This window comes from Ranitomeya imitator, chromosome 5 (genome assembly GCF_032444005.1).
Source record: "Ranitomeya imitator isolate aRanImi1 chromosome 5, aRanImi1.pri, whole genome shotgun sequence".
NCBI classification, from domain to species: Eukaryota; Metazoa; Chordata; class Amphibia; order Anura; family Dendrobatidae; genus Ranitomeya; species Ranitomeya imitator.
Window position 1 is genome coordinate 238,523,624 of NC_091286.1, and position 25,673 is coordinate 238,549,296.

Below are 25,673 nucleotides of genomic sequence, written 5' to 3' on the forward strand. Positions count from 1 at the left end.
AGGAGCAGAATTTAGGATAAAAACTGTATGCCCCAAAGAATGGGGACTTTCCAGTAGATTGATGACAACGATAATTCACAGTGAACTCAGCTAAAGATAATAAGAAACCCAGTCCTCCTGATTCTCAGACACAAAGCACCTAAGATATGTCTTAAGGTTCTGGTTCATTCGTTCAGTTTGCCCATTAGACGGAAGATGAAAAGTGGATGAGAATAAAAGATGAATTCCCAAGCAAAATGTTTCCACATTTTGGAAACCCTGTCAGAAACAATATCAGATGGAATCCCATGTAATTCCATGATTTGTTTTATAGAAATTTGGTCCAAAGTCTTTGGATTCGTTAAAGCAGGGAACGCAATGAAATGAGTCATCTTGCTGAATCTGTAAACCACCACCAATATGAGAGTGTTGCCTGCTGAAATGGTTATATCAGTGATAAAATCTACAGATAAATGAGTCCATGGTATGTAGGGAATTGCCAAAGATTCCGGACACCCCGGATGGATGAGTATGTGGGGTCTTAGAACAAGCGCAAGTACTGCAGGCAGTTACATACTCCCGAACGTCCTGGTGCACCGCAAACAACCAAAAACAACAAGTAAGAAGCTCTATGGTGGCTTTACTAGCAGGATGTCCAGCCAAGACCAAATCAGGATCTTCACTCAAAATTTTAAGATGGAGGTTCACAGGAGCAAACAGTTTACCTGAAGGAAAGGAGGCAGAGGCATCACCCTGGGCTTCTATGATCACTTATGAACATATAGTAGCAATAACTACCCCTTTCTCTCATATAGGAACCGACTTGTAATTAGAAAAGACTGGAGAAGAGAGATTACGATTCCCATCCGTTGCTCCTTGGTACCCAAGGAGTGAGGAAGCAATGTAAAATAATTTTGCAGGCCTACCTGAAAGCCACAAACATTTCCTGACCACCAGAGAGCCTATCTGGCAGAGCGATCTTTGGCTCAACCAGGGGTTGCCTGGTAGCCGAGGGACCTAAGCCTGGAGTTAATAGGTGCTGCAAACCCACTGAGTGTAAGACTGCCCTCCAAGCCACATGATCCATCATGGATCCAAAAAGCTATGGCAAGTTATAATGTCACATAGTGACTAGGGATGATGAGTGCCTACCTGATCCCTCAAACAAAGGGGGCATCCTAGTCTATACCTGTCTTCCAGATTATCACAGAAGGTGGAGTCATGTACCTTACTATTCTCCTATCATAAATCTTATGTTTCCTCCGACACTCAGGGAGGTGTGAGGCTGAAGTTTATAAGATTACACTAAAGGTACCGTTACACTTAACGACTTACCAATGATCACGACCAGCGATTCGACCTGGCCGTGATCGTTGGTAAGTCGTTGTATGGTCGCTGGGGAGCTGTCGCACAGACAGCTCTCTCCAGCGACCAACGATCAGGGGAAAGACTTCGGCATCGTTGAAACTGTCTTCAACGATGCCGAAGTCCATCGTCATGACGTCACCGCTGTGCTCTGCTTTACGGCCGGACGGCGCTGACACAGTCAGTGCGGGAAGCTGACGCCGGGAGACGTGACAGACAACGGAATGTGAGTATGTACTTTTTTTTTTTTTACTTTTACAATGGTAACCAGGGTAAATATCGGGTTACTAAGCGCGGCCCTGCGCTTAGTAACCCGATATTTACCCTAGTTACCAGTGAACACATTGCTGGATCGGCGTCACACACGCCGATTCAGCGATGACAGCGGGTGATCAGCGACCAAAAAAAGGTCCTGATCACTCCCAGCGACCAACGATCTCCCAGCAGGGGCCTGATCGTTGGTCGCTGTTACGCTTAACGGTTTCGTTAACGATATCGTTGCTACGTCACAAAATGCAACGATATCGTTAACGAAATCGTTATGTGTGAAGGTACCTTAACCAGGCAGACTGGGATGAAAGAAAACTCACAAAACAACTGAATGGAACACAGGCGAGGGAAAGGTTGGAGAAACCACATAGGAGAGGATAAGGATAAACAAATGAAAGCAAATGAACTCCACGCAGAAATTTCTTGGATAACTCTAAAATTGCCAACTCCAGACACATAATTTCTCCCCAACAGCTAACCAGGAATTAAAAATTATCACTGACAATTCTCAAGTGCCAGTGGCAAGCATATATACCAATGGGGAGTGGCCAACACAGAACAACTGGGGCAATTCAGGATGGAGAACTCAATGAGATCAACTGAACTGATAAACCCTTACAATGAAACAGCAAGGAAACCGACACTGTTTAATAGGATAGTGAAGCTGCTCTAATCAGTGCAAGATTTCGTGTGACGAGACACTACAATCTTTTGGCCCTTCTCGGTCGCAGTATCACCATGACAGTAAGGTTGCAAAGGTCTTAAGACAGCTCACTGATTTTACTCATCATGAGCTATTTCTTGTGTGGCACCTTGATAATGAGATACCTTTTTATAGGCTGTCAATTGAACCAACTGAAATTATTTTTCACTAAATGGTAGGTTTGCTTTCTAATTACTGTTAGATTTCAGCTGGTGTCAAAACTTTCCGTCGCTTTTGGCACCTCCTTTCTTAATGTGTTCAATACTTATTCCCTGTGTCTGTCATTTCTCATTATTAGACATAACTTAGTTTACTGACATCTATGATTTGATTTCTTTGCCTGTGTGGCTTGGATGGGTTGTTATCAACATCTGGTGAAAATTTCATGTCAACAGCACCTTTAGAAATATATTTACTTAGAAATTGGTGACATGTTCAATATTAATTTCACCCGCTGTATATGTGTTTTGAGAGACACCTATCAGTTATGAAAAGCTGGCAGGGAGAAGCTGGTAGAAGACAATCTGCCATCATGACTAGTCATCGTAGTAACCTTGTTGCTCAGTCTTTGTTCAAAGTGTGTTTGTTTTTTTAACACTGGCATGTTAGATAATGTAGATAATTGTAATTATGGAATCTGTCTTTGACTCATTGTGCCCGTGGTATGACAGGTTCCCTTTAAAGGGAACCTGCCATGTAAAGAATGCTAATAATCTGCAGATATGGAGTTGATGTTCAGGTTAATGATTAATGCAGAGTTGGTTGTCAGTCAGTGGTGGGGGCATGGTTACTTCAGCTGCTATCTATACACTGAACAGTGACTGAAGCCATGCTGGCCCATCACTTTGACTGAAAGCCGAACATTGCCAGGAGAAATAAAGTTAATTTGTTCCAGGCAGCAGGGCTCTCAGTGTACGTGCCGGGCAGGTTCAGAACGCTATTAATATGCAAATTAATCATATATCTGCAGGATAATAGCTTTTTTTTTACATGACAGGCTCCCTTAAAGGCATTAGGACTGAAAAGCAATACTACACACAACCTGTGGACAGGCATGGCACAATTTCGAGGGGGAAAAAAAAAAAAAATTTTTCTTTTTAATCCTCCACATCCGCTTTACTAACTGTTTTTCTAACTCATTGGCTTTATATTAACACCGTGAGCCCTCAGAAAATGTTAATGATTCTCTTTTATATTAGTTATTAACTTTTGGATGACAAAATAGTTTGATTCAATAAATATAAGGGTTAGAACATACAATGCAGCTGACCACAAGACCAAATCTCCGCCCGCCGAACCTAGGTGACCAATGCCCTCACAATTATAGAATAAAATCATGTGGCCACTAGCCAGTGTTGATAGACAGAGTTTCAGCTATACGGACATCTGAACCACACTTTCTCGCCCTAGTCGTTTGTTATTTCTAATCAAGCATTATTAAAGATTAATCTACTATACATAGAATTACAGATTTGTAGGTTCAGTAATTTTTCATTTTTCTTTACTTTTAATATGAACAGAGTCCATTGGCCTTCCATGGATGATTTTTAGTTATGCTGTAATGAGCATGGCGTCTTTGCTCTTTGTTCTTATGTTTGTTCCAAATACAAAGGGAAGGACGCTGGAGGAGATTTCCTTGGAATTAGCAAACAGGTAAATGTGTTTGTTCACTGTTTTAACATAACATTTCAAGATAATTATGCTATTTTTTTTAAATATATAGAAATTCATGTAAAGTGAGTGTATATATTCACAGAAAAGCTGTGATCTTGTGATCAGTGCCATATAATGACACGTTACATTATTATTTTTGTAACTATGACAAAAATATGTTTTGTGATACAAGGTGCCTTATTTTAAAAAAACACAAAAAAACAGTATAATGGAAAATCTATACTTGCAGCCCAAAACAACGCATAACATTGTGCTATTATTACCTTCAAAAATAACCGTGATCCCAACAGAATTCCCATCCTATCTTGTAGATATAAATAGAGAAGAGCTGGCATAATTTATTAAAAAAGAAAAATTATCTTGTAACCCACAGTAACTAATTAAAATACAGTTTTAATTTTCTTAAATAGCAATAGAAAAATTAAAGTGGCTCTGTGTTTGGTTGTAGTAGGCAGGGTTTATTTTTACGTTTTTATAATTGAGATACATGAGTGAAAGAGATTGTTTACTTCTTTAAAAAGGATGTGTTACTTGCTCAAAAAATTATTTAAATACTTTGTAAAGTCCCCACTCTCCACTGAGTCTGCGACTCTTTTCCATTTCGTGCTGCATCACTCCATCGCAGAGATGTTCACATTTTTGCTACAGTAAGGCAGTATGTGAAATCTCTGCTTGTAGTTCAACTGAACGTTTCTTCAGAGTCTTCTTTGGGACATGCAGTTTAACCATTGTTCCCAGACACTGCTAATCACAGTTTGGCAGCTGATCTAGTAGGTTACCAGCCTCAAATATGGCTAAGATGTGATTAGCAGCACCTGGGAGGGAGAGGTGAAAAATACGCCCCCAGAGAGGACTCTGAAGAAATGCACAGTTGCATAGTTGCTTTGCCCTCTACTTTAACTTCTAGAGCACACATTGCACCAAAGGTATGTCCGCCTTTTCAGCACAAATCCTATTATACTCCTTCACGACCTATGACGTATAGGTACGTCATAAGTCATGTACCCCCCTTTGATTTAGGCTCCGTCAGTGAGTCCGCATTTTTTCAGACACATGACAGCTGATCTGATCAGCTGTCATGTGCTCCTAATAACCGTGGGTGAACTCACGATCCACCCATGAGTGTTGACATGTTAAATGCTTCTGTCAATCTCTGAAAGTGGTGCCAGAAGCACATCATAAGCCCCGCACATCAGTGCCTATGACACATGGCTGCGGGACACCAATAGGTTGGCATGACAACCGGGGTCTGCAAGAGACCTCCATGCTTGTCATTACAGATCTGCTATGAGCAGAGCCCCATGGCTGGCGTTCAAAGCAGATGATGATTTTTGCTACATATAGCAGGGCTGAAGTGTTTAGTAAAAAAAAAGTTTTAAAAAATATTTAAAAAATTAAAAATATATAAATGTTCATATCACCAACCTTCTGCCTCATTCAAAATAAAACATAAAGAAAAAAAAAAATACACATGTTTGGTATTGCTGCCTTCATAAACACCTGATTTATCAAAGTATAAAAATAATTAATCCAACCAGTAAACGGCGTAGCGAGAAAAAATATCAAAACGTAAGTATTACGTTTTTTTGGTCGCTGTAGCCTTGCAATAATATGCAATAACAGGTGATCAAAACTCTGTATCTACACCAAATTCAATAGAAATGTCAGCTCGGTGCACAAAAATAAGCCCTCACCCAGCCTCAGATCCCTAAAAGTAGAATCACTACAATTTTCTACAAATGTCGCCATTTTGGTTTTTTTTCTTAAATTTGGATTTTTTTTCACCACTTAAATAAAAAAGAAGCTAGAAATGTTTGCTATCTGCGAACTCATAATGACCTCAAGAATCATAATGGCAGGTCAGTTTTAGCATTTGGTGAACTTGGTAAAAAAAAATTAAAAAAACAAGTTGTGGAATTGCACTTTTTTGCCATTACACCGCACTTGGATTTTTTTTTTCACGTTTTCCAGTACACTGTATGGTGAAACCAATGGTGTCATTCAAAAGTACAACTCATTCTTCAACAAATAACCCCTCACATGGCCATATTAACGGAAAAATAAAAAGTTATGCCTCTGTGAAGAAGGGCAGCAAAAAACAAAACCACAAAAATGGAAAATCCCAAGGTTGTGAAGGGTTATGCATGGAGGCGGGAATGAAATGTCCAGTTATGTTAACTGTCCTTGTAATTCTGCCTCTGATGATAATTAGGCTACAGAAAAGTCTTTTGTAAAGAAAAATAAATAGCCCTAGTGGCAAAGGTGAAAATTGCAATATTTAATATAGTTTTTAAATACAGATTGTGATATGAAAAAACATTGCCAACATTTTTTTTTTTGAAATTATATTTAACCCCTTAACCCTTTCACCCCGGAGCTTTTTCCGCTTTTTCATTTTCGTTTTTTGCTCCCCTCCTTCCCAGAGCCATAACTTTTTTATTTTTCCGTCAATTTGGCCATGTGTGGGCTTATTTTTTGCGGGACGAGATGTACTTTTGAACGATATGATTGGTTTTACCATGCCATGTAACAGAAAACAAGAAAAAAATTCCAAGTGTGATGAAATTGCAAAAAAAGTGCAATCTCACACTTGTTTTTGTTTGGCTTTTTTGCTAGGTTCACTAAATGCTAAAATTGACCTGACATTATGATTCTCCAGGTCATTACGAGTTCTAACATGTCTAGGTTATTTTTTATCTAAGTGGTGGAAAAAAATTCCAAAGTTTGCTTAAGAAAAAAAAAAATTGCGCGATTTTCCGATACCCGTAGCATCTCCAATTTTCGTGATCTGGGGTCAGGTGAGGGCTTATTTTTTGCGTGCTGAGCTGGCATTTTTAATGATACTGTTTTGGTGTAGATACGTTCTTTTGATCGCCCGTTATTGCATTTTAATGCAATGTCGCGGCGACCAAAAAAACATAATTTTGGCGTTTTGATTTTTTTTCTCGCTACGCCATTTAGCGGTCAGGTTAATCCTTTGTTTTTATTGATAGATCGGGCGATTCTAAACGCGGCGATACCAAATATGTGTATGTTTGATTTTTTTTAATTGTTTTATTTTGATTGGGGCGAAAGGGGGGTGATTTGAACTTTTATATATTTTTTATTTTTTTATAATTTTAATCATTTTTCTTTTTTAATTTTGGCATGCTTCAATAGCCTCCATAGGCTAGAAGCATGCACTACACCATCGCCTCTGCTACATAGAGGTGAAGCACAGATCACCTCTATGTAGCAGAAATGCAGGGTTGCTTTGAACGCCGACCACAGGGTGGCGCTCAAAGCAATCGGCCATCAACAACCATAGAGGTCTCAAGGAGACCTCTGGTTGTTATGGCAATGCACTGCTGACCCCTGATCATGTGACGGGGGTCAGCAGTGCGAGCACTTCCGGCCGCGCAGCCGGGAGCGCTAGTTAAATGCCGCTGTCATCGCTTGACGGCGGCATTTAACTAGTTAATGGGCGCGGGCGGATCGCGATTTTGCTCGTGCTCATTGCGCGCACATGTCAGCTGTACAAAATAGCTGACATGTCGCGGCTTTGAGTTGGGCTCACCGCCGGAGCCCACCTCAAATCAGGGGATGTGTCAGCTGACGTACTATTCCGTCAGCTGGCAGAAAGGGGTTAATGTCCAATGACGGGTAGTGTCCGTCATTGGACGCCTCTCCCTGTTTGGTGTTGGCTCCGGTGATGAGCATGCACCCTTTCCAGCACATGACAGCTGAGCTGATCTGATCAGCTGACATGTGCCCCTAACAGCCGTGTGTGGAATTGCGATCTACCCGCAGCTGTTAGCATGTTAAATGCCGCTGTCAAACTCTGACAGCGGCATTTAACATGCACGCACAGGAACAGCGTCATTACCTCCTCCCATTACCGTCCATGTTACATGACCACGGGTCACCAATGGGTTGGCATGACAACCCAGGGTCAGCAGGAGACCCTTGTGGTTGTCATAGCTGGATAGCTATGAGCGCCGCCCAGTGAACGGTGCTCATAGCAAGTGAGCATTTCTGCTACATAGAGCAGGGCTGCAGCACAAGCAATTGGATGATCACAGCTTCTAATCTCCTATGGGGACTATTGAAGCGAGTAATAAGTAAAAAAAAGTTTTTAAAAATATTTAAAAATTAAAAAATATTAAAAGTTCAAATTGTCCCCCTTTAACCCCATTCAAAATAAAACAATTAAAAAAATCAAATATACACATATTTGGTATTGCCGCTGTCAGAATCACCCAAACTATCAATATAAAAAAAGAATTAATCCAATCAGTAAATGGCGTAGCGAGAAAAACATTGCAATGCCAGAATTACTATTTTTTTGTCACTGCAACTTTGCAATAAAATGCAATAACGGGCGATCAAAAGAACGCATCTACACCAAAATGGTATCAATAAAAACGTCAGATTGGAACACAAAAAATGAGCCCTCACCCGGCCCCAGGTCCTGAAAAATGGAGACGCAACGGGTCTCAGAAAATAGCAACTTTTTTTTTTGTTTTACAAACTTTGACTTTTTTTTCACCACTTAAATAAAAAAGGACCTAGACATGTTTGGTGTCTTTGAACTCGCAATGACCTGGAGAATCATAATGGTGGGTCAGTTTTAGCATTTAATGAACATGGTAAATAAAAATCCCCCCAAAAATAGTGTAATTTAAGTTTTTTTGCAACTTCACTGCATTTGGATGTTTTTTCCGTTTTCCAGTACACGATATAGTAAAATCAATGGTGCCATTCAAAAGTACAATTCATCCCGCAAAAAACAAGACCATATTGATGGAAAAACAAAAAAAGTTATGGCCATGGGAAGAAGGGGAGCAAAAAATGGAAACACAAAAACGAAAATGCCCTTTTGGGTCTTTTTGACAAGTCCTTAAAGGGTTAACAAAAGAAAAAGAAATAATTAATCCAATAGGTGATTTTTATATTACATTTCCTTTAAGGTAGCATAAGTAGCTGCTGTAGAGGCCATGATAAACTGTAGGCCAACTTAAGGTACCTTCACACATAACGATATCGTTAACGATATCGTTGCTTCTTGTGACGTAGCAACGATATCGTTAAGGAAATCGTTATGTGTGACAGCGACCAACGATCAGGCCCCTGCTGGGAGATCGTTGGTCGCTGAACAAAGTCCAGAACTTTATTTCGTCGCTGGATCTCCCGTGGACATCGCTGGATCGGCGTGTGTGACACCGATCCAGCGATGTCTTCACTGGTAACCAGGGTAAACATCGGGTAAGTAAGCGCAGGGCCGCGCTTAGTAACCCGATGTTTACCCTGGTTACCAGCGTAAAAGTAAAAAAAAAAAACACTACATACTTACCTACCGCTGTCTGTCCCCGGCGCTGTGCTCTGCTCTCCTCCTGTACTGGCTGTGAGCGTCGGTCAGCCGGAAAGCAGAGCGGTGACGTCACCGCTCTGCTTTCCGGCCGCTGTGCTCACAGCCAGTACAGGAGGAGTGCAGAGAAGCTGAGCGCCGGGGACAGACAGCGGTAGGTAAGTATGTAGTGTTTTTTTTTTTTTACTTTTACGCTGGTAACCAGGGTAAACATCGGGTTACTAAGCGCGGCCCTGCGCTTAGTAACCCGATGTTTACCCTGGTTACCCGGGGACTTCGGGATCGTTGGTCGCTGGAGAGCTGTCTGTGTGACAGCTCTCCAGCGACCAAACAGCGACGCTGCAGCGATCCGGATCGTTGTCGGTATCACTGCAGCGTCGCTTAATGTGAAGGGGCCTTTAGGCTAGGGAGGAAAGTAGGGACAGGAAATAGAGCTAGCATGGCAGAGGCTTCAGATCTACAGTAGTCCTTCAACTTCATTTGCATATTAATTCAAATGCTGATTTCTCAGTAATGGACTGGCCATGAAAAGGTATTGCTGGTCTTGTCTTTGAAAGGGTTTCATGATCATATAAATCGTTGAAGAAGTAAAATCCCGCTGACGGTTCCCTTTAAACACACAGATACCATTTTGTCACCGTCTGTATCCACACCAATAATATTTCTAATTGTTTTGCAACTTATCGCTAACCATGCGAATAAATTGGCAATGACCTGCAAACTTCCCTGAGTAATAAATCACTTTTATATAATTAATGTCCTTGTCAGCTAGCTTTACAACACCCAGTGAGATTACTGATTTATGTAAGTCTATCAAAAGAGAAAAATGTACAGCATATTCTCAATGAATAAATAACGCAAAAAAAACACAGATGCTGATAATAAACAGTCAATCACATTCCCCATGTAAAGTAACGATAATGTGATGATTGTTATTACGCTGATTTATTTTTTTTAATTGTCTAAGACAAGTAAACTACATAACTTAATGAATGCAACTGAAGTTCATTTTTACAAAAGAGATTATATGCCATTCAGTTACCAAGAAATCATTAAACCCAGAGTTTGAGATACTTGTAGAATAAAACCTGCCTTAAAGAGACCCGATCATATTGACAATGGTATCTGATGTGCAGGCACAATGTTATAGAGCAGGAGGAGCCGATCAGATTGATATACATTTTTGTGGGAAAAGAAACAGTAAATCTTGTATTTTAATCATTGTAATCCCTTGTGTTTGTATACATGAGTCCAGTGGGCGGTCCTATTCAGTGAATAATAGTATTTGCTGTATGACTGTGCATGCAGAAATAGATAAGGCCTCTTTCACATTTCCGTCGGTACGGGCCTGTCGCAATGCGTCGGGCCGATGTACCGACAGACGTTGTGAGTTTTTTGCACGAAATGGGCAGCGGATGCAGTTTTTCGACGAATCCGCTGCCCACTCTGCAGTCCGGAGAGGAGGGGGCGGAATTTCAGCTGCGCGTGCATGGTTGAAAATGGCGGACGCATCACACAAAAAAAGTTACATTGAACTATTTTGTGACGACGGTCCGCCAATTACCGACGCATCCAGTGCACGACATATGGAACGTGTGTCCATACGTCGCGATGCGTCGGTAATACTAGTCTATGTGCAAAAAACGCATCCTGCGGGCAACTTTGCAGGATGCGTTTTTTGCACAGAACGACACATTGCAACGTCTTCAAAAAGACGGAAGTGTGAAAGAGGCCTAAGACACTGAGCATGACAACCCACCTGACTCCTATGTATACAAACTCCAGGGATTTCAATTACTACAATACGAGCTTTACTGAGCCTTGCCCAAGAAGCCTATATACAGTGAGTGAGTAAAGCATTCCTACCCCTTTAAATTTTTCTCTCTTTATTTCATTGCAGCCATTTGGTAAATTCAAAAAAGTTCATTTTTTTCTCACTAATGTAAACTCTGCACCCCAGCTTGAGTGAAAAAAACAAATGTAGACATTTTTGCAAATTTATTAAAAAAGAAAAATTGAATACCGCTGTCAGAAATTGGAGTTCAGCTCCACCTGCGACTATTAGAGGCAGATAGCTGAATAACACAGCCATCACCTGCTGGGAATGGTGCACGCTCACCTCATGAGCCCGCTCTTTAGGGTATGTGCACACGTATTCTGGAGGACTGCGTTTCCGCGCGTTTTTTTCCGCAGCATGTGCACTGTGGATTTCGTTTCCCATAGGTTAACATGGTACTGTCAACTCATGGGAAACCACTGCGGATCCGCAGCAAAATCTGCAGCGTGTGCACATACCCTTAAGCCTGCATCCATACATGTAGGATGCTTGTCGTTAAGGGGTTAAAAATATTTTTTTTACCCAACCATAGACATATGCATTCTCTAAGACCACAAAAAAAAGTCAAAGTAAAAGCTTGGCAATCATGAGTCAGAGAGGTTTGTGAGGGCGTAGATTTTTCTTCTCTATATTTTAATACTAATACACAGCTATTTTGGTTAATAAAGGACACAGATCCATGAAGACAAAGAGAATGAGTAAAAGAAAAGCTAGATAGTTAAATCTTTGAACCTTCTTGCTTTCTTCAGAAAGGGCTAAAAACATAAAACAGGAGCAAATCAAACAGCAGGAGAGGGATCCCATTGATTTATATGACGTCTGTCTGGTTTCAAATGATTCAAGCAGTTTGTAGTAAACTAGATGGAGGCTTGATGCTATCACATAGGGAGGGCGGTAATGTCACGATGGAAGCAGGCTTTGCAGCGTTGAGAATCTCTCCCCCCAATGTGCCCATCCACCTATCCACTCTGTCCTTCTCCATGTGCTGACTTTTCCCATCTGTGCTCTTTTCTTTGACCTGCATTAAATTCCAAATGCATATAACTTCAGTGTATATTATCAGTGTTCAGTTCACACCAGTTCATAGCAATAAATATCATATGGCTTTAGATTTACAGTCCCTAAACAGGCCAGACTTCCCTTGTCCAGTTTCCCTGGGCGACCGCACACCACATTACAGTCTTCATATACACAGCCTCATATGTTGCAGACACTACACACGCCAGGCCCCTCCGACTAGTTCCCGTGGGTGTCCTGCATCACTGTATCACAGTCTCTTTACTCACAGAGCCGTACACAGCCCAGAATATCCTCTGGATAGCAGCCGGGCACCACATCCAACTGTTTGCAATCGTTACACATGCTAGTCCTCTTTTGGGCACAGGACATCCACCTCTGGGCACAGGACTGTCCACATATGTTTCTTTCGGGCACAGGACATCCACCTCTGGGCACAGGACTGTCCACATCCATCTCTTTCAGGCACAGGACATCCACCTCCAGGCACAGGACTGTCCACATCCGAGACCAGTACCATGGACCACTTGCATCGCTGTGTACGCTGCGGGTGCCAGGCTATTCAGCTGCCCTGGGTGCTGGCTCCGCTGGCCTATGCCTCCATGCACTCTGCAGGCCTCTGCTCTGGACACCACACTGATACTGACGTGCACCTCACACACCCATACCTCTTACGGCAGGGCTTTTAACACACAAACCTGTGGTCGTCAGGTACATGGAAAACCCGGATCGGGAATCAGTGACTCCCATGCACACCTATGGACATTATCCATCTCCATGCACAACCTGGGGAGAAGACACAGCGACCCCTACGGCCGGCGTCACACACAGCGTAAAACAATACGGTCCGTATATTACGGCCGTAATACGCTGAAAAGTCCCGAAAAAAGTGGTCCGTAGCTCCTCCGTAGGCAGGGTGTGTCAGCGTTTTTTGCGCATGGCATCCTCCGTATGTAATCCGTATGGCATCCGTACTGCGTGGTTTTCTCACAGGCTAGCAAAACCAACATACCGCTATAGAAGTGATCCATGTGTCCCAAAAAGAAAAGAAAATATATATATACTGTCTATATATATATATATATATATATATATATATATATATATATGTGTCAGTAGACACATATATTAGAGAGAAAAGCCGGTAATTCAGTGCGGTGTACAGTAAAATCACACTGACAGCTTACAGTAGAATAGGTAGAATAAATGTGTACACATAGAATAGGTATATATATATATATATGTCAGTGAGACACATATATGTATATATATTAATATTTATTCCAGCGCTAGACAGCTTGAAAGCCGGTAATTCAATTACCGGCTTTTTCCTTCTCCTTCCTAAAACCCGACATGATTTGAGACATGGTTTACATACAGTAAACCATGTCTTCTCTCCATTTTTTTTGCAGATTCCACACTACTAATGTCAGTAGTGTGTATCTGCAAAATTTGGCCGTTCTAGCTCTTAAAATAAAGGGTTAAATGGCGGAAAAAATTGGCGTGGGCTCCCGCGCAATTTTCTCCGCCAGAGTAGTAAAGCCAGTGACTGAGGGCAGATATTAATAGCCTGGAGAGGGTCCACGGTTATTGCCCCCCCCTGGCTAAAAATATCTGCCCCCAGCCACCCCAGAAAAGGCACATCTGGAAGATGTGCCTATTCTGGCACTTGGCCACTCTCTTCCCATTCCCGTGTAGCGGTGGGATATGGGGTAATGAAGGGTTAATGCCACCTTGCTATTGTAAGGTGACATTAAGCCTAATTAATAATGGAGAGGCGTCAATTATGACACCTATCCATTATTAATCCAATACTAGTAAAGGGTTAAATAAAACACAAACACATTTTTTAAAATTATTTTAATGAAATAAAAACAATGGTTGTTGCAGTATTTTATTCAACGCCCAATCCAGTCACTGAAGACCCTCGTTCTGTGAGTAAAAAAACATAATAAACCAACAATATACTTACCCTCCGCAGATCTGTAACGTCCAACGATGTAAATCCTTCTGAAGGGGTTAAAACATTTTGCAGCAAGGAGCTGTGCTAATGCAGGCTGCTCCTCGCTGCAAAACCCCAGGGAATGAGGCTAAAAATAGATCAATGATCTATATTTAGCTTCATTGGCGGTGAGGCGCCCTCTGCTGGCTGTTCATAGATCGTGGGAAATTACCTAGAAAGCCTGGGAGCCTGGGAGCTTTCTAGGTAATTTCCCACGATCTATGAACAGCCAGCAGAGGGCGCCTCACCGCCAATGAAGCTAAATATAGATCATTGATCTATTTTTAGCCTCATTCCCTGGGGTTTTGCAGCGAGGAGCAGCCTGCATTAGCACAGCTCCTTGCTGCAAAATGTTTTAACCCCTTCAGAAGGATTTACATCGTTGGACGTTACAGATCTGCGGAGGGTAAGTATATTGTTGGTTTATTATGTTTTTTTACTCACAGAACGAGGGTCTTCAGTGACTGGATTGGGCGTTGAATAAAATACTGCAACAACCATTGTTTTTATTTCATTAAAATAATTTTAAAAAATGTGTTTGTGTTTTATTTAACCCTTTACTAGTATTGGATTAATAATGGATAGGTGTCATAATTGACGCCTCTCCATTATTAATTAGGCTTAATGTCACCTTACAATAGCAAGGTGGCATTAACCCTTCATTACCCCATATCCCACCGCTACACGGGAATGGGAAGAGAGTGGCCAAGTGCCAGAATAGGCGCATCTTCCAGATGTGCCTTTTCTGGGGTGGCTGGGGGCAGATATTTTTAGCCAGGGGGGGGCCAATAACCGTGGACCCTCTCCAGGCTATTAATATCTGCCCTCAGTCACTGGCTTTACTACTCTGGCGGAGAAAATTGCGCGGGAGCCCACGCCAATTTTTTCCGCCATTTAACCCTTTATTTTAAGAGCTAGAACGGCCAAATTTTGCAGATACACACTACTGACATTAGTAGTGTGGAATCTGCAAAAAAAATGGAGAGAAGACATGGTTTACTGTATGTAAACCATGTCTCAAATCATGTCGGGTTTTAGGAAGGAGAAGGAAAAAGCCGGTAATTGAATTACCGGCTTTCAAGCTGTCTAGCGCTGGAATAAATATTAATATATATACATATATGTGTCTTACTGACATATATATATATATATACCTATTCTATGTGTACACATTTATTCTACCTATTCTACTGTAAGCTGTCAGTGTGATTTTACTGTACACCGCACTGAATTACCGGCTTTTCTCTCTAACAGCGCTGCGTATTTCTCGCAAGTCACACTGCTTGTCCGTGTGTAATCCGTATTTTTCACGCTTCCATAGACTTTCATTGGCGTATTTCTTGCGCAGTATGGTGACAAACGCAGCATGCTGCGATTTTGTACGGCCGTAGAAAGCCGTATAATACTGATCAGTAAAATACGGCAAATAGGAGCAGGGGCATAGAGAATAATTGTGCCGTATTTTTTGCGAGTTTTACGGACGTAGATTCTGCGCTCTTACGTCCGTAAAACTCGCATGTGTGACGGCGGCCTACCTGTGACATGAGTAACTGCCTCACAGCGTATACAGTGTGTGTGTTTGTGTGCAGTGCTTATGGAGTATACAGTGTGTGTTGTGTGTATGGCATATACAGTGTGTTTGTGTGTGTGTGGTGCATACGGCGTATACAGTGTGTGTGTTTGTGTGTGGTGGGACGGTGTTCCGATGGTGGTACCGCTCAAGAGGCTGGTATCACCAGCAGTTTCCATATTGAGACAGCCTTCCCTTGGGTGTCCCAATATGGTGGTCGGTGAACTTCCGCCGCTTGGAATTCTGGGATCCGGACACATCTGGATGGAACAGGATGTGAAGACATTACAAGGTAAGTATATATTAAGATGAGCACTATCACATTATCTTTAGGGTTATATGCATGATATAGAAGATAGATGTAACAATGACCTTCCCTAGATATATTGGGGAAAATAACTCCATACATACAGAGGCCGTAATAGTCACAGAAAATACACCACATAAAACAATACTTTTATTTATTACTTTAAAACCTTGAAATTTTGGAAGGGTAAAGTTATAGTTGCCTATTTCCAAATTGGAAAGCAAGTATCTTCTGTAGTAAGAAGTAAATGCTGCTTTAAAGGATTTGTCCTTAAGAGAAGAAAAAAGGGGGTGAAAGGGTTTAACATTGAGGAAGGGAAACAAACCCTGATACCATCTGATCTTTATTCTTTCTGTATTGCCATACAGCCCTTGTCATCTGTATGGAGTTTATTATACATTTGCAAAATTGTGAGCCTAGCATGTAGTTTGTCGGCCTTAATCCCTTGAAGGATCCCACAAACTAAGTTCATTTTAATCAAAAGATCTCGGACGAAAAATAAGCTCCACAATTACGGTAAATGTGTCTGACCGTGCAGGAATGTGGTCTGAACATGTCTGATCTCCTGGGCAAAGGAGGAAGCAAAAAAAAAGAATACAAACATTACAACATTTTTTTTTATTTCTGTGGAAGCACAAAATTTGGAAATTTTCAAAAGAAAATGTGGTTTGTGTCACCATTTTCTGTAAAGTCTTGATTTTTGTACATCGACCAGACATTTTATTGATGTCATTTTGTGGTGCAAATGACATTTTGATCACTTTTTATTGCATTTTTGGGGTATTTACGGTAACCAAAAAATACCAATTCTGGTGTTTTGACTTTTATTCCCGTTTGAGTGTTCACTGTACATAATATTATTATATTGTTAGTTTGACCAATTATGCACCCAGCAATACAAAATGTGTTATTTTTTTTACATTTTGCTATTTATCTTTAGGGAAAAGGGAGGCGATTTCAACTTTTATTTATTTATTTTTTTTTTTTTTTCATTTTTAGTTAGTCCCTTTAGAAGACATTAATTTGCAAACTCTTGATCACTTATGCAATACACTGCATTACAATAGTATTACAGTGTATTGTTAAATGACTGGCCTCCTCTGACGTCCAGCCACAGGTACGTGCGCTGCATTGTGAATATTCAGTTCCTGAGCACATTCCATACACTGGTAGTACACATGCTAGCCATCGCTAAGGGGTTAATTGGATAAGGATAGTATCTATATATACACCATAAAAAACACAACACGTCTTAATACTTATAAAAGGGAACCCGCTAGCGCTACACTAAAGGGGGTACCCTCAGCAGCTGGAATCGGGACAGGTAGGTGCTGGGAACACTGTCGTGGATGGACCAATAGGGACTGGAAAAGAGTCGAAACCACGCTTGAGGGAATAGTGACGCTGAGGTAAATGGAGATAGTAGAAACATTTTTCAAATTTAAACAGGAGGTTTCTAGATAACATTTTGATCAAAATATATAAGCCCACTACTACATCACAGCAAACCTCTGCTTTATTAGGTGTAGCACTGTGCATCGAGAACTGCCATCATAACACTGCACCAGCAGGAGGAAGGGGAGGCGAGCCAGGTGCCCAGCAGCACCCATACTGCAAAGCCTCAATGACTCTGGAGTCACCCCACCCTAAATACATAGCACCATAGTAACAATGAGCGCTATACAGCACCAACATCAAGTGAACTGATCAAAATACTCACTTATATATGGAAGGTATAAAAATTTTCAGGACCCTTTTGTTCATAAGTGATGGTATAATCACAGATCATAAAACATCCATTAAATTTCCATCTAATGGATATCATGTAACATAATTAATGATATCCATTCATTCATTTAACTCAGGAGATTGGAGCGTTGCAGGAAGTAGTTACAGCTGTAATTATTCCAAGGCACGGTGACAGCCTGCTTCTACATTCATTTTCTCCTTGTAGCCCCTGCTCCAGTAAGAATGCCAAGCATGATTTTAAGTGCACCTTCACACTTGATTGATTCCCATCTTTCTTTGCACTTCTCTGGCCCTATAAAGTCAGAGCTGTCAAAGACAGTAGGAAAGGAGGAGAGAGATGGAAAACAAGCAGGTGGGAAGGTGCACTTAAATGATTGGCTCCGCCATGAGGTACCGAGCGCCTGTACTTGGTTTGAACAGTCATTCTGTCTTAGCCCCTTTAAATGCTATTTACCTGTATAATACCATAAATATAACTGCCACAGGAGTGGTAATCCAGCTTTTTACAGGAGAATAGTAAATTACTGTCACAACTTTGTTGTCGGTTGATACGGGACCAGTGTCTCCTTCACTGTTCCTAACGCTCGGTGAAGATGCCGGGACCACGTACCTTGTCTTATCTCCTACACTTGCCCTCCATCTGTACCCTTCCCCCACCCAGGGAAGAGGGGAGTAGTAGAGAACCATAGTACACCAACTAGATGAACAAGGTAACACAAACAGGGGAAATGGAAAATACCAAGCATGCAAACAAATACTCACATATAACAGAGGAATACACCAGGAAGTAGAGAATGGGGTAAAACCAAAGTAGGAGAAGAAAGGGAATTATCACAGACTCAAAACCTAGCAACAGTCACCGATAAATCCACCAAATGCCTTCTCATATAACCACCAACTACTATCCTCCCAGCCATGCAGCATAAGCTACCTCTGATGATGTGTGTCAGTCAGGACCCAAATTATACAGGGAATTGGAGTGGCTAACTGCACTCAGCTGAGAGCTGTAGCTCCCAGAGCTCTCAATATGGCCGATTAACTCCTGCATTGCCAAAAGAAATTTACACCATGTAAAAAGAAGGTGAAGTACTTTTTTGCAGTGCAGAAGTAGGAGCAATCTGACACTGCGGTCTTCTGGCTCCTCTCTGTCGCGGTAATCCCATGACAATTACCCTAAGTTGACAAATGGATATTGTGAGATGGGCGACTACAATTATTATTTTTTTGTGATGGCTGATTAACAACTCTGATCAGGCCATACTGGTTGTAACCAAGATTTCTCAGAAACAGAAGAGATTACATAAGTAATAAAATAGATGACATAATTAGAAATTAACTTAATAGAACAGTGCTCTGTTATTATCTCAGCGACGCACACTCTTCATATAGAATTTGCTGTAAATGGTTGTACTGATGAACAAGTAATGATAATAATTAAAGGGGTTGAACACTTATTATTTGTTGTAATAAATGTGTCGCGGATATGATTCATAGCAATTATTACTACTATATACTGTATGTAGTACAGGATTTGCTCCTGCACTTGTTAGTGAGGGTTTCCTTGTACACCACACAGCTCTCCTGTTCTCAAAATTGAACGTAATAGAATTGGAGGAAAATGATGGACATTGTGTAAGGAATGCTTCCGGAGATGTACCAGAAATACGCCAGCTCATCCTCATACATGTGCATCGACCAGTGCTGGCAAACAGTGGGGTGGTAAAAGAACCAGTGATACTTATTTATTACTAAATGCCGCAACATCATGTTTCAAAGGCCGGGATCAGATGACTGTATTTCATGGTTTGTATATGGCCTGAAATTTCCGGGCTGAGCTTTGGGTCTCTAGACCCAAATGAGGCTATAATTTCCAGCCTCAGAAGATCCTCGGTCAGTCATGGCATTGCAGTCCGTATAAGGGTTGTCAACCTGATTTTTTTATTTTTCTAGACAACATATCCAAAAATCACAGACAGACAATATTGGAGGACTATAATAAATTCTGAGTGGTATATCTCTGCAACCCGCGATTCTCATATGAAAACATTATATGTATTGACTGTGAACTGTAAAATGCTGATAATTACAGTCACAACTTTCTCCAGCCTCACTACTTTAAGCCAGTAGATTTCTACCTACAGCAAACACTGTCTTAATGTCTTTATTGCATGATTAACCATCTAATTATTTTTCAGGAGTTACGTGTGCCATTCGTTCTGCTCCAGGAGTAGAAGAAGACAGAAGTTGGTGCCAATGGAACTTTCTCAAAATACTGCTTAGAGATTACATCTTAGCGATTAGTAAGAAGATGCTCTGGTTTAGATTCCATTTTCCTCTGAAGCATTTGCAATATCTGCTTTAATATAATTACAAATATTGTTTATGCACTGAATGAAATTCCCATAATGAGTTCTGAAGTTATAAATGATAGCGACATGCTTTCTGTAAATACTTTGTAGGTCAATCTGGAAGAAAAAATGAAATATTTCTGATATATTGCACTATGGCAAGTAATGACTAGCTCTGCCAAGACTGTTTTCTCCTTTCCTGCTGTATGATCATTTGATATTGTTGATATGATTGCACAATGATCCACACAATTATTCCTAGTACTGTTATCTACAATGTGCTGTTAGTATAATGAATGGTATTTATAATTAGTGTATATTACCTATTGATCCATCATTGTATTAAATACATATTGTAGTGTGATTATTGTCATGAAAAATCTAAAACAATGTTGGATTTTTACAATAAAAAACACATTTTTAACATGCTTTATATTTTATTACACTGGTGCACATAATGATGGTTCAATTATTTGCCAAAAAGGAAAACAAGAACAGATGAAAATGGATTGGTTTTATGATAGCACCTGGAAGAAAGTTTCATGCCACTGAATAATAAATAAGAAGGTCTTCTTTTAAATTCTGATTTAAGAGCGTTGTCCCACAAAGGAAATATATCACCTATTACATAAATGAAGATTGCTGGGATCGCCACAAAATATTAGAATGGTGTTCCACAACCATTAATTCCATCTCACTGGCCAACCACAGTGAGAAGTTTGAATGGAGGGGTGGTCATGCATGTCACATACCTCTCCATTTAATGTATATAGGGTCAACCAAAAACATTCAGCTGGTACAATACTCAGTTTCCGTTACAGTAACTGGTAGGACCTCCAGCTATGATAAATGTATCACCTATCCTATGGATAGTAATGGATTAGGTGAACAAGAATCTGATATCAATGCACCACTGTAAATCTAATCATCTAGGTAATCACATTAGCTAGGAGTCGACCTTCTACCAGAAGACCAAATGGTTTCTCTGTGCTTCCTCTGTATCAAAGATGTTCTAACAAAAAGGTGAAGATAAATGCCCCTACACTGACTGGCCATCTCTAGTTTACACCAGGGACATCAACATGGCACAATGAAAATGCAATATTCTAGTGCCATCTCTACAATAATCTGGAGTAAAAACAATCCATGGATATATCTGCGGAACCTTACTGTTAGGGTACCGTCACACTATACGATTTACCTACGATCACGACCAGCGATATGACCTGGCCGTGATCGTAGGTAAATCGTAGTGTGGTCGCTGGGGAGCTGTCACACAGACGTACGTCGTAGCAGATCGTTTAGAACTTTCTTTCATCGCTGGATCTCCCGCTGTCATCGCTAGATCGGTGTGTGTGACACCGATCTAGCGATCTAGCGATGCGATCCAGCGATGCGTTCGCTTGTAACCAGGGTAAACATCGGGTAACTAAGCGCAGGACCGCGCTTAGTTACCCGATGTTTACCCTGGTTACAAGCGTTAAACTAAAAAAAAACAAACAGCACATACTTACATTCTGGTGTCCGTCAGGTCCCTTGCAGTCTCTGCTTCCCGCACTGTGACTGCCGGCCGTAAAGTGAAAGTGAAAGCACAGCCGCTGTGCTCTGCTTTCACTTTACGGCCGGCAGTCACAGTGCTGGAAGCAGACTGCAAGGGACCTGACGGACACCAGAATGTAAGTATGTGCTGTTTTTTTTTTTTTAGTTTAACGCTTGTAACCAGGGTAAACATCGGGTAACTAAGCGCGGTCCTGCGCTTAGTTACCCGATGTTTACCCTGGTTACAAGCGAACGCATCGCTGGATCGCATCGCTAGATCGCTAGATCGGTGTCACACACACCGATCTAGCGATGACAGCGGGAGATCCAGCGATGAAAGAAAGTTCTAAACGATCTGCTACGACGTACGATTCTCAGCAGGATCCCTGATCGCTGCTACGTGTCAGACACAGCGATATCGTAACGATATCGCTGGAACGTCACGAATCGTACCGTCGTAGCGATCGAAATGTTATAGTGTGACGGTACCCTTACAACAGGAAGGATTTTCAGCTTTGGGAAACCACATAAGTATGATATCAACTCGAATCATGGATATATCATAGTCATGTTTGATATGTATAGGGTTGTAAAAATGTGTTCAGAAACATGAGAGTCTGTGACGGAACGTACAGGGGAAGGGTTGTGTCGACTTCACTCACCTCTGGGGAGGGGAGAGAATGATCCAGTAGGGATGAGCTCTCTGGTGCCACCACTTACCCCAGGTCAGTCAGGAAACTGCACCAAGGGCAAATAGTCGCCCGAGAGGCTTCCCTTATAGATACGAGTTATTGAGGAGCTCCCAGTGAGGGGGATATATATCACCAGTCCATGCTGGGGATATATATGTAAACCTCCCGGACATCACTGTCACAGTTCCTCACTAACACAGTACGGTATGCTGCCACCAATTCCTCAATAGATGTGAGCCCCGTCCAACAACAGGCTTATACCGGGTTAGAAACCAACCACGGGGTAGCATATAATAACCAACTGAGAGAGCGGACATGGAGATTCATGAATCGAGATAAAAAAGCAACCCAAGACTAATTTTGTATTTAACCGCCGAGAGGCGCACTATAAAGATACAGGTATATACTGTATATACAAGAACAAATATACAAGTATACAGTCAGGAGTGTAGTACAAGGGTAGGGTACAGATAGATTACAATTACTGTGTTATGTAGCATGTGACCAAAGGGAGGGGCTGATGAATCACAGGTCCAAATCTTTGTTACGTAATTCTCTGGCTGCATCAGCTAATGGGCCTCCTGCCAGTAGAAAAAAACTAAGCCCAAAATGAGGAGCTGCCTATGATCCCTTAGGCTGCTACGTCCCACACGCTGCGCCAACCCCTGGGCTGTGCAGCCTCTCTCCTCCGATATCTGAGAGCATGGTTTTCCAGCCAGAAATGTGGATGCCCATAACTTTCCACTCAAAGCTCTAAATGGGACGGTGGTGCCGCCACTGGGTTCTGCTGGATTATATCTGTGCAGGGAGACCAAATACGGCTACCGTATTTAATTCCTGGTAGCTATGCTTTATAACTCAATAACACAGCATTCTAGTGGTGGTTGCATGGTATGGGCTTGTGGGGAAAGGAATGCAGATTCCGATTATGTCCTCGGCTAGGTTCAGAGATATTGCATTCTTTTATTATATGTCACTTTCTAAATTCAACATCTCTGAGCCTTGTGCTGAGATATGCGGTGCCAATATGTCTGCATGTCAGCCTCAGTCCAACAAAGGAAGCCAATTGGCTGGTAACTGCACAAGAGTTCACACCCCTGTTATAATTGCTGGACCTGTTGCTGGGGTTACAGGTTCTATGCCTTTTGGCACCCCTGGAGAGAGTTTCAAAGTAGTATTTGCTTTAGCTTATTAAAAAAAACATTGATTTGCCCTGTCCAAGGAAGTGCCTTCGCTGGATAATGAGGTCTCATTGTTTGAGGTGTATTTGACTTCCATTTTGGCCTGGGAAAATGCCAAAAGTGGGGGCTGAGTTTGGAGCAAGTATTTTTGAGAAAACTGTATCTGATAGGGGACTCCATCAGATATTAAAATGAAATCAATTAGATATCATTTTCCCATATCTCACAGGGTCATATTATTCCACAATGAGTTTTCTTTGGGAAAATATGACATAAATTAGAATTGTCTCCTGAAACTGACTGTCTTTGCATATAATCAACCATTCTCTTTTCGACTGACCAGGAGGTGTGATGAGTCTGTATGTAAACTTTGAAAATATTTCCACCATATAATAAGAAGGAAGTGAAAGTTGAGTTGACTCGCTTTTGTGAGGTGAAAGGTATCATTGGAACAGATAAAACCAAAGAAATGTGCCTTGGTCAAGAATGATGCCAAGCACCATTGAGCCAAGGACCAATATCCTATCAGGATATCAAGTCATGGATCAGGTTCCAGAACTGTCCAACCCAAAGGTAACCAGAAGTAACTACAGCTCTTGCATGGATTGGTGTCTTCCTTCAGCAAATGGGAAAGTGTAATCCCCAAATGCATGTGCAGTTTGTTTTTTGAGAACACAAGTGCAATGATTTGCTAAATGCCTGGCAGAGCAAGCTGAATTGCAATCAACCCTCAGGGGGTCCTGGGCCACTTCCCACCACCAGACCTACATTTTATTCCTGCAGATGTTTTGTGGACAACAAAGTGAGGCATGTTAGTGGAGCACCCCGTCAGGGCAAAGGGCGTTACGCGGTACTAGGTCCGGTGTTCACAGGGGGATGTCACGGTGGCTGACCCGGTCCGTGGCCCTGGGATGTACATATAAAAGGGAAAGGTCTTTAAAGGGATAAAGTTTATGTTCGTGACACCACCTGTGGTATTCGGTCAGGGTGACCGACGCTGCTTTAAGGGGTCCGCTGGGGTGATGTTATGGCAGCTAAATGGTATACCTTCCCACAGGTGAAGTATATCCCCAGGGCTTCCCAGTGTGTAGATGGTAGAATGGTGAGAGGTGCAGTGAAGAATGAGGACACAGGATTGTAGTCTCTTTACCTTGTTTACTGTTGGTTTCAGCAGCCACAGTCCAGAGCAAGAGAACACAGGGCAGGTAGAGTCCGGCCGATTTGGAGGCAATTCCAGAGTCCCCTTGTCCAGGTGGAAATCAATAGCCTTCCTTTGCGCTGTAGTCGTGTAGTCCCTTACTGCATAACCTTCAAATAAGGGCCTCACAGATGTGGTGTCTCTCTCTCTGTCCCCCGTAGTCGGATAGGACAAAAGCCATATGACTGGTGGCTTGAGGCTGTTTATAGGGACTCTAGCACGCTCCGGCCTCTAAGGGGTGCTACCGTGCCTCCTGGGTGTGGGTGAGGACAAGAAACGTGCAATTATCTGTCCTGCTGGTCTCTGAAGTAAGGCATAGAGGTCATTACTACCTCGGTGTTCCGGCTACTGGTGTTCTGCGCCTCAGAAGGAAACAGCCTGCTCCTGGCTGGTCCCCTTCTGGTATCTTCTACTGTGCCTTGCTTTCCTTCTCGCTCGCTGCAATATAATTCTGCTTTCTGCAATGTCTCTTTCTGGGAACTGCAGCTCTTAGGGCATGCACAGCTCTGTGGACCCTCTCCTCCGTCCTCTGACAGGAATCCGCTCCTGCCAGGAACAGCTTCCCTGAAGGACTGACTCACTATCCCTACAGACTACCAGTTATATATATATATATGGGGAGTCACCTAGTAAATAGGATCAAAAGCTAACCCTGATGGCCTGGAGTATGAATGTGTTGCCTGTTTGTGATACCTGGATGCAGTTATCCTTCCTTGCCTCAAAATGTAGCATCACTCTCTCCGGAAGGAAAGCAATACCACTGTGATGACCAGGACCCTGGGGTGCCACACTAGCTCTACTTGTCCGGACAAAAAAAAAGAATACTCCCCACCCAAACTGTTTGTGGGCAAGGTAGAGGGAAAACAGAGATAATTTGCAGGCCATTACTGTCGGC

The 25,673-nt window shown here is 41.9% G+C and overlaps 1 protein-coding gene across 3 annotated transcripts in view; it reads left to right on the top strand.

Annotated features, from left to right (window-relative positions):
* SLC2A12 (solute carrier family 2 member 12) overlaps positions 1 to 20,592 on the top strand; it is a 114,346-nt gene extending 93,754 nt beyond the window's left edge. For 2 of the 3 annotated variants that reach the window (XM_069725994.1, XM_069725995.1), the window contains exons 4-5: positions 3,838 to 3,970; positions 20,016 to 20,592. In XM_069725994.1, the coding sequence (XP_069582095.1) occupies positions 3,838 to 3,970; positions 20,016 to 20,100 (218 nt within the window). In that variant the 3' untranslated portion in view covers positions 20,101 to 20,592. The remainder of the gene's footprint in view (positions 1 to 3,837; positions 3,971 to 20,015) is intronic. The other variant, XM_069725996.1, reaches the window with a different exon arrangement.
* Positions 20,593 to 25,673: the final 5,081 nt, after the last annotated feature.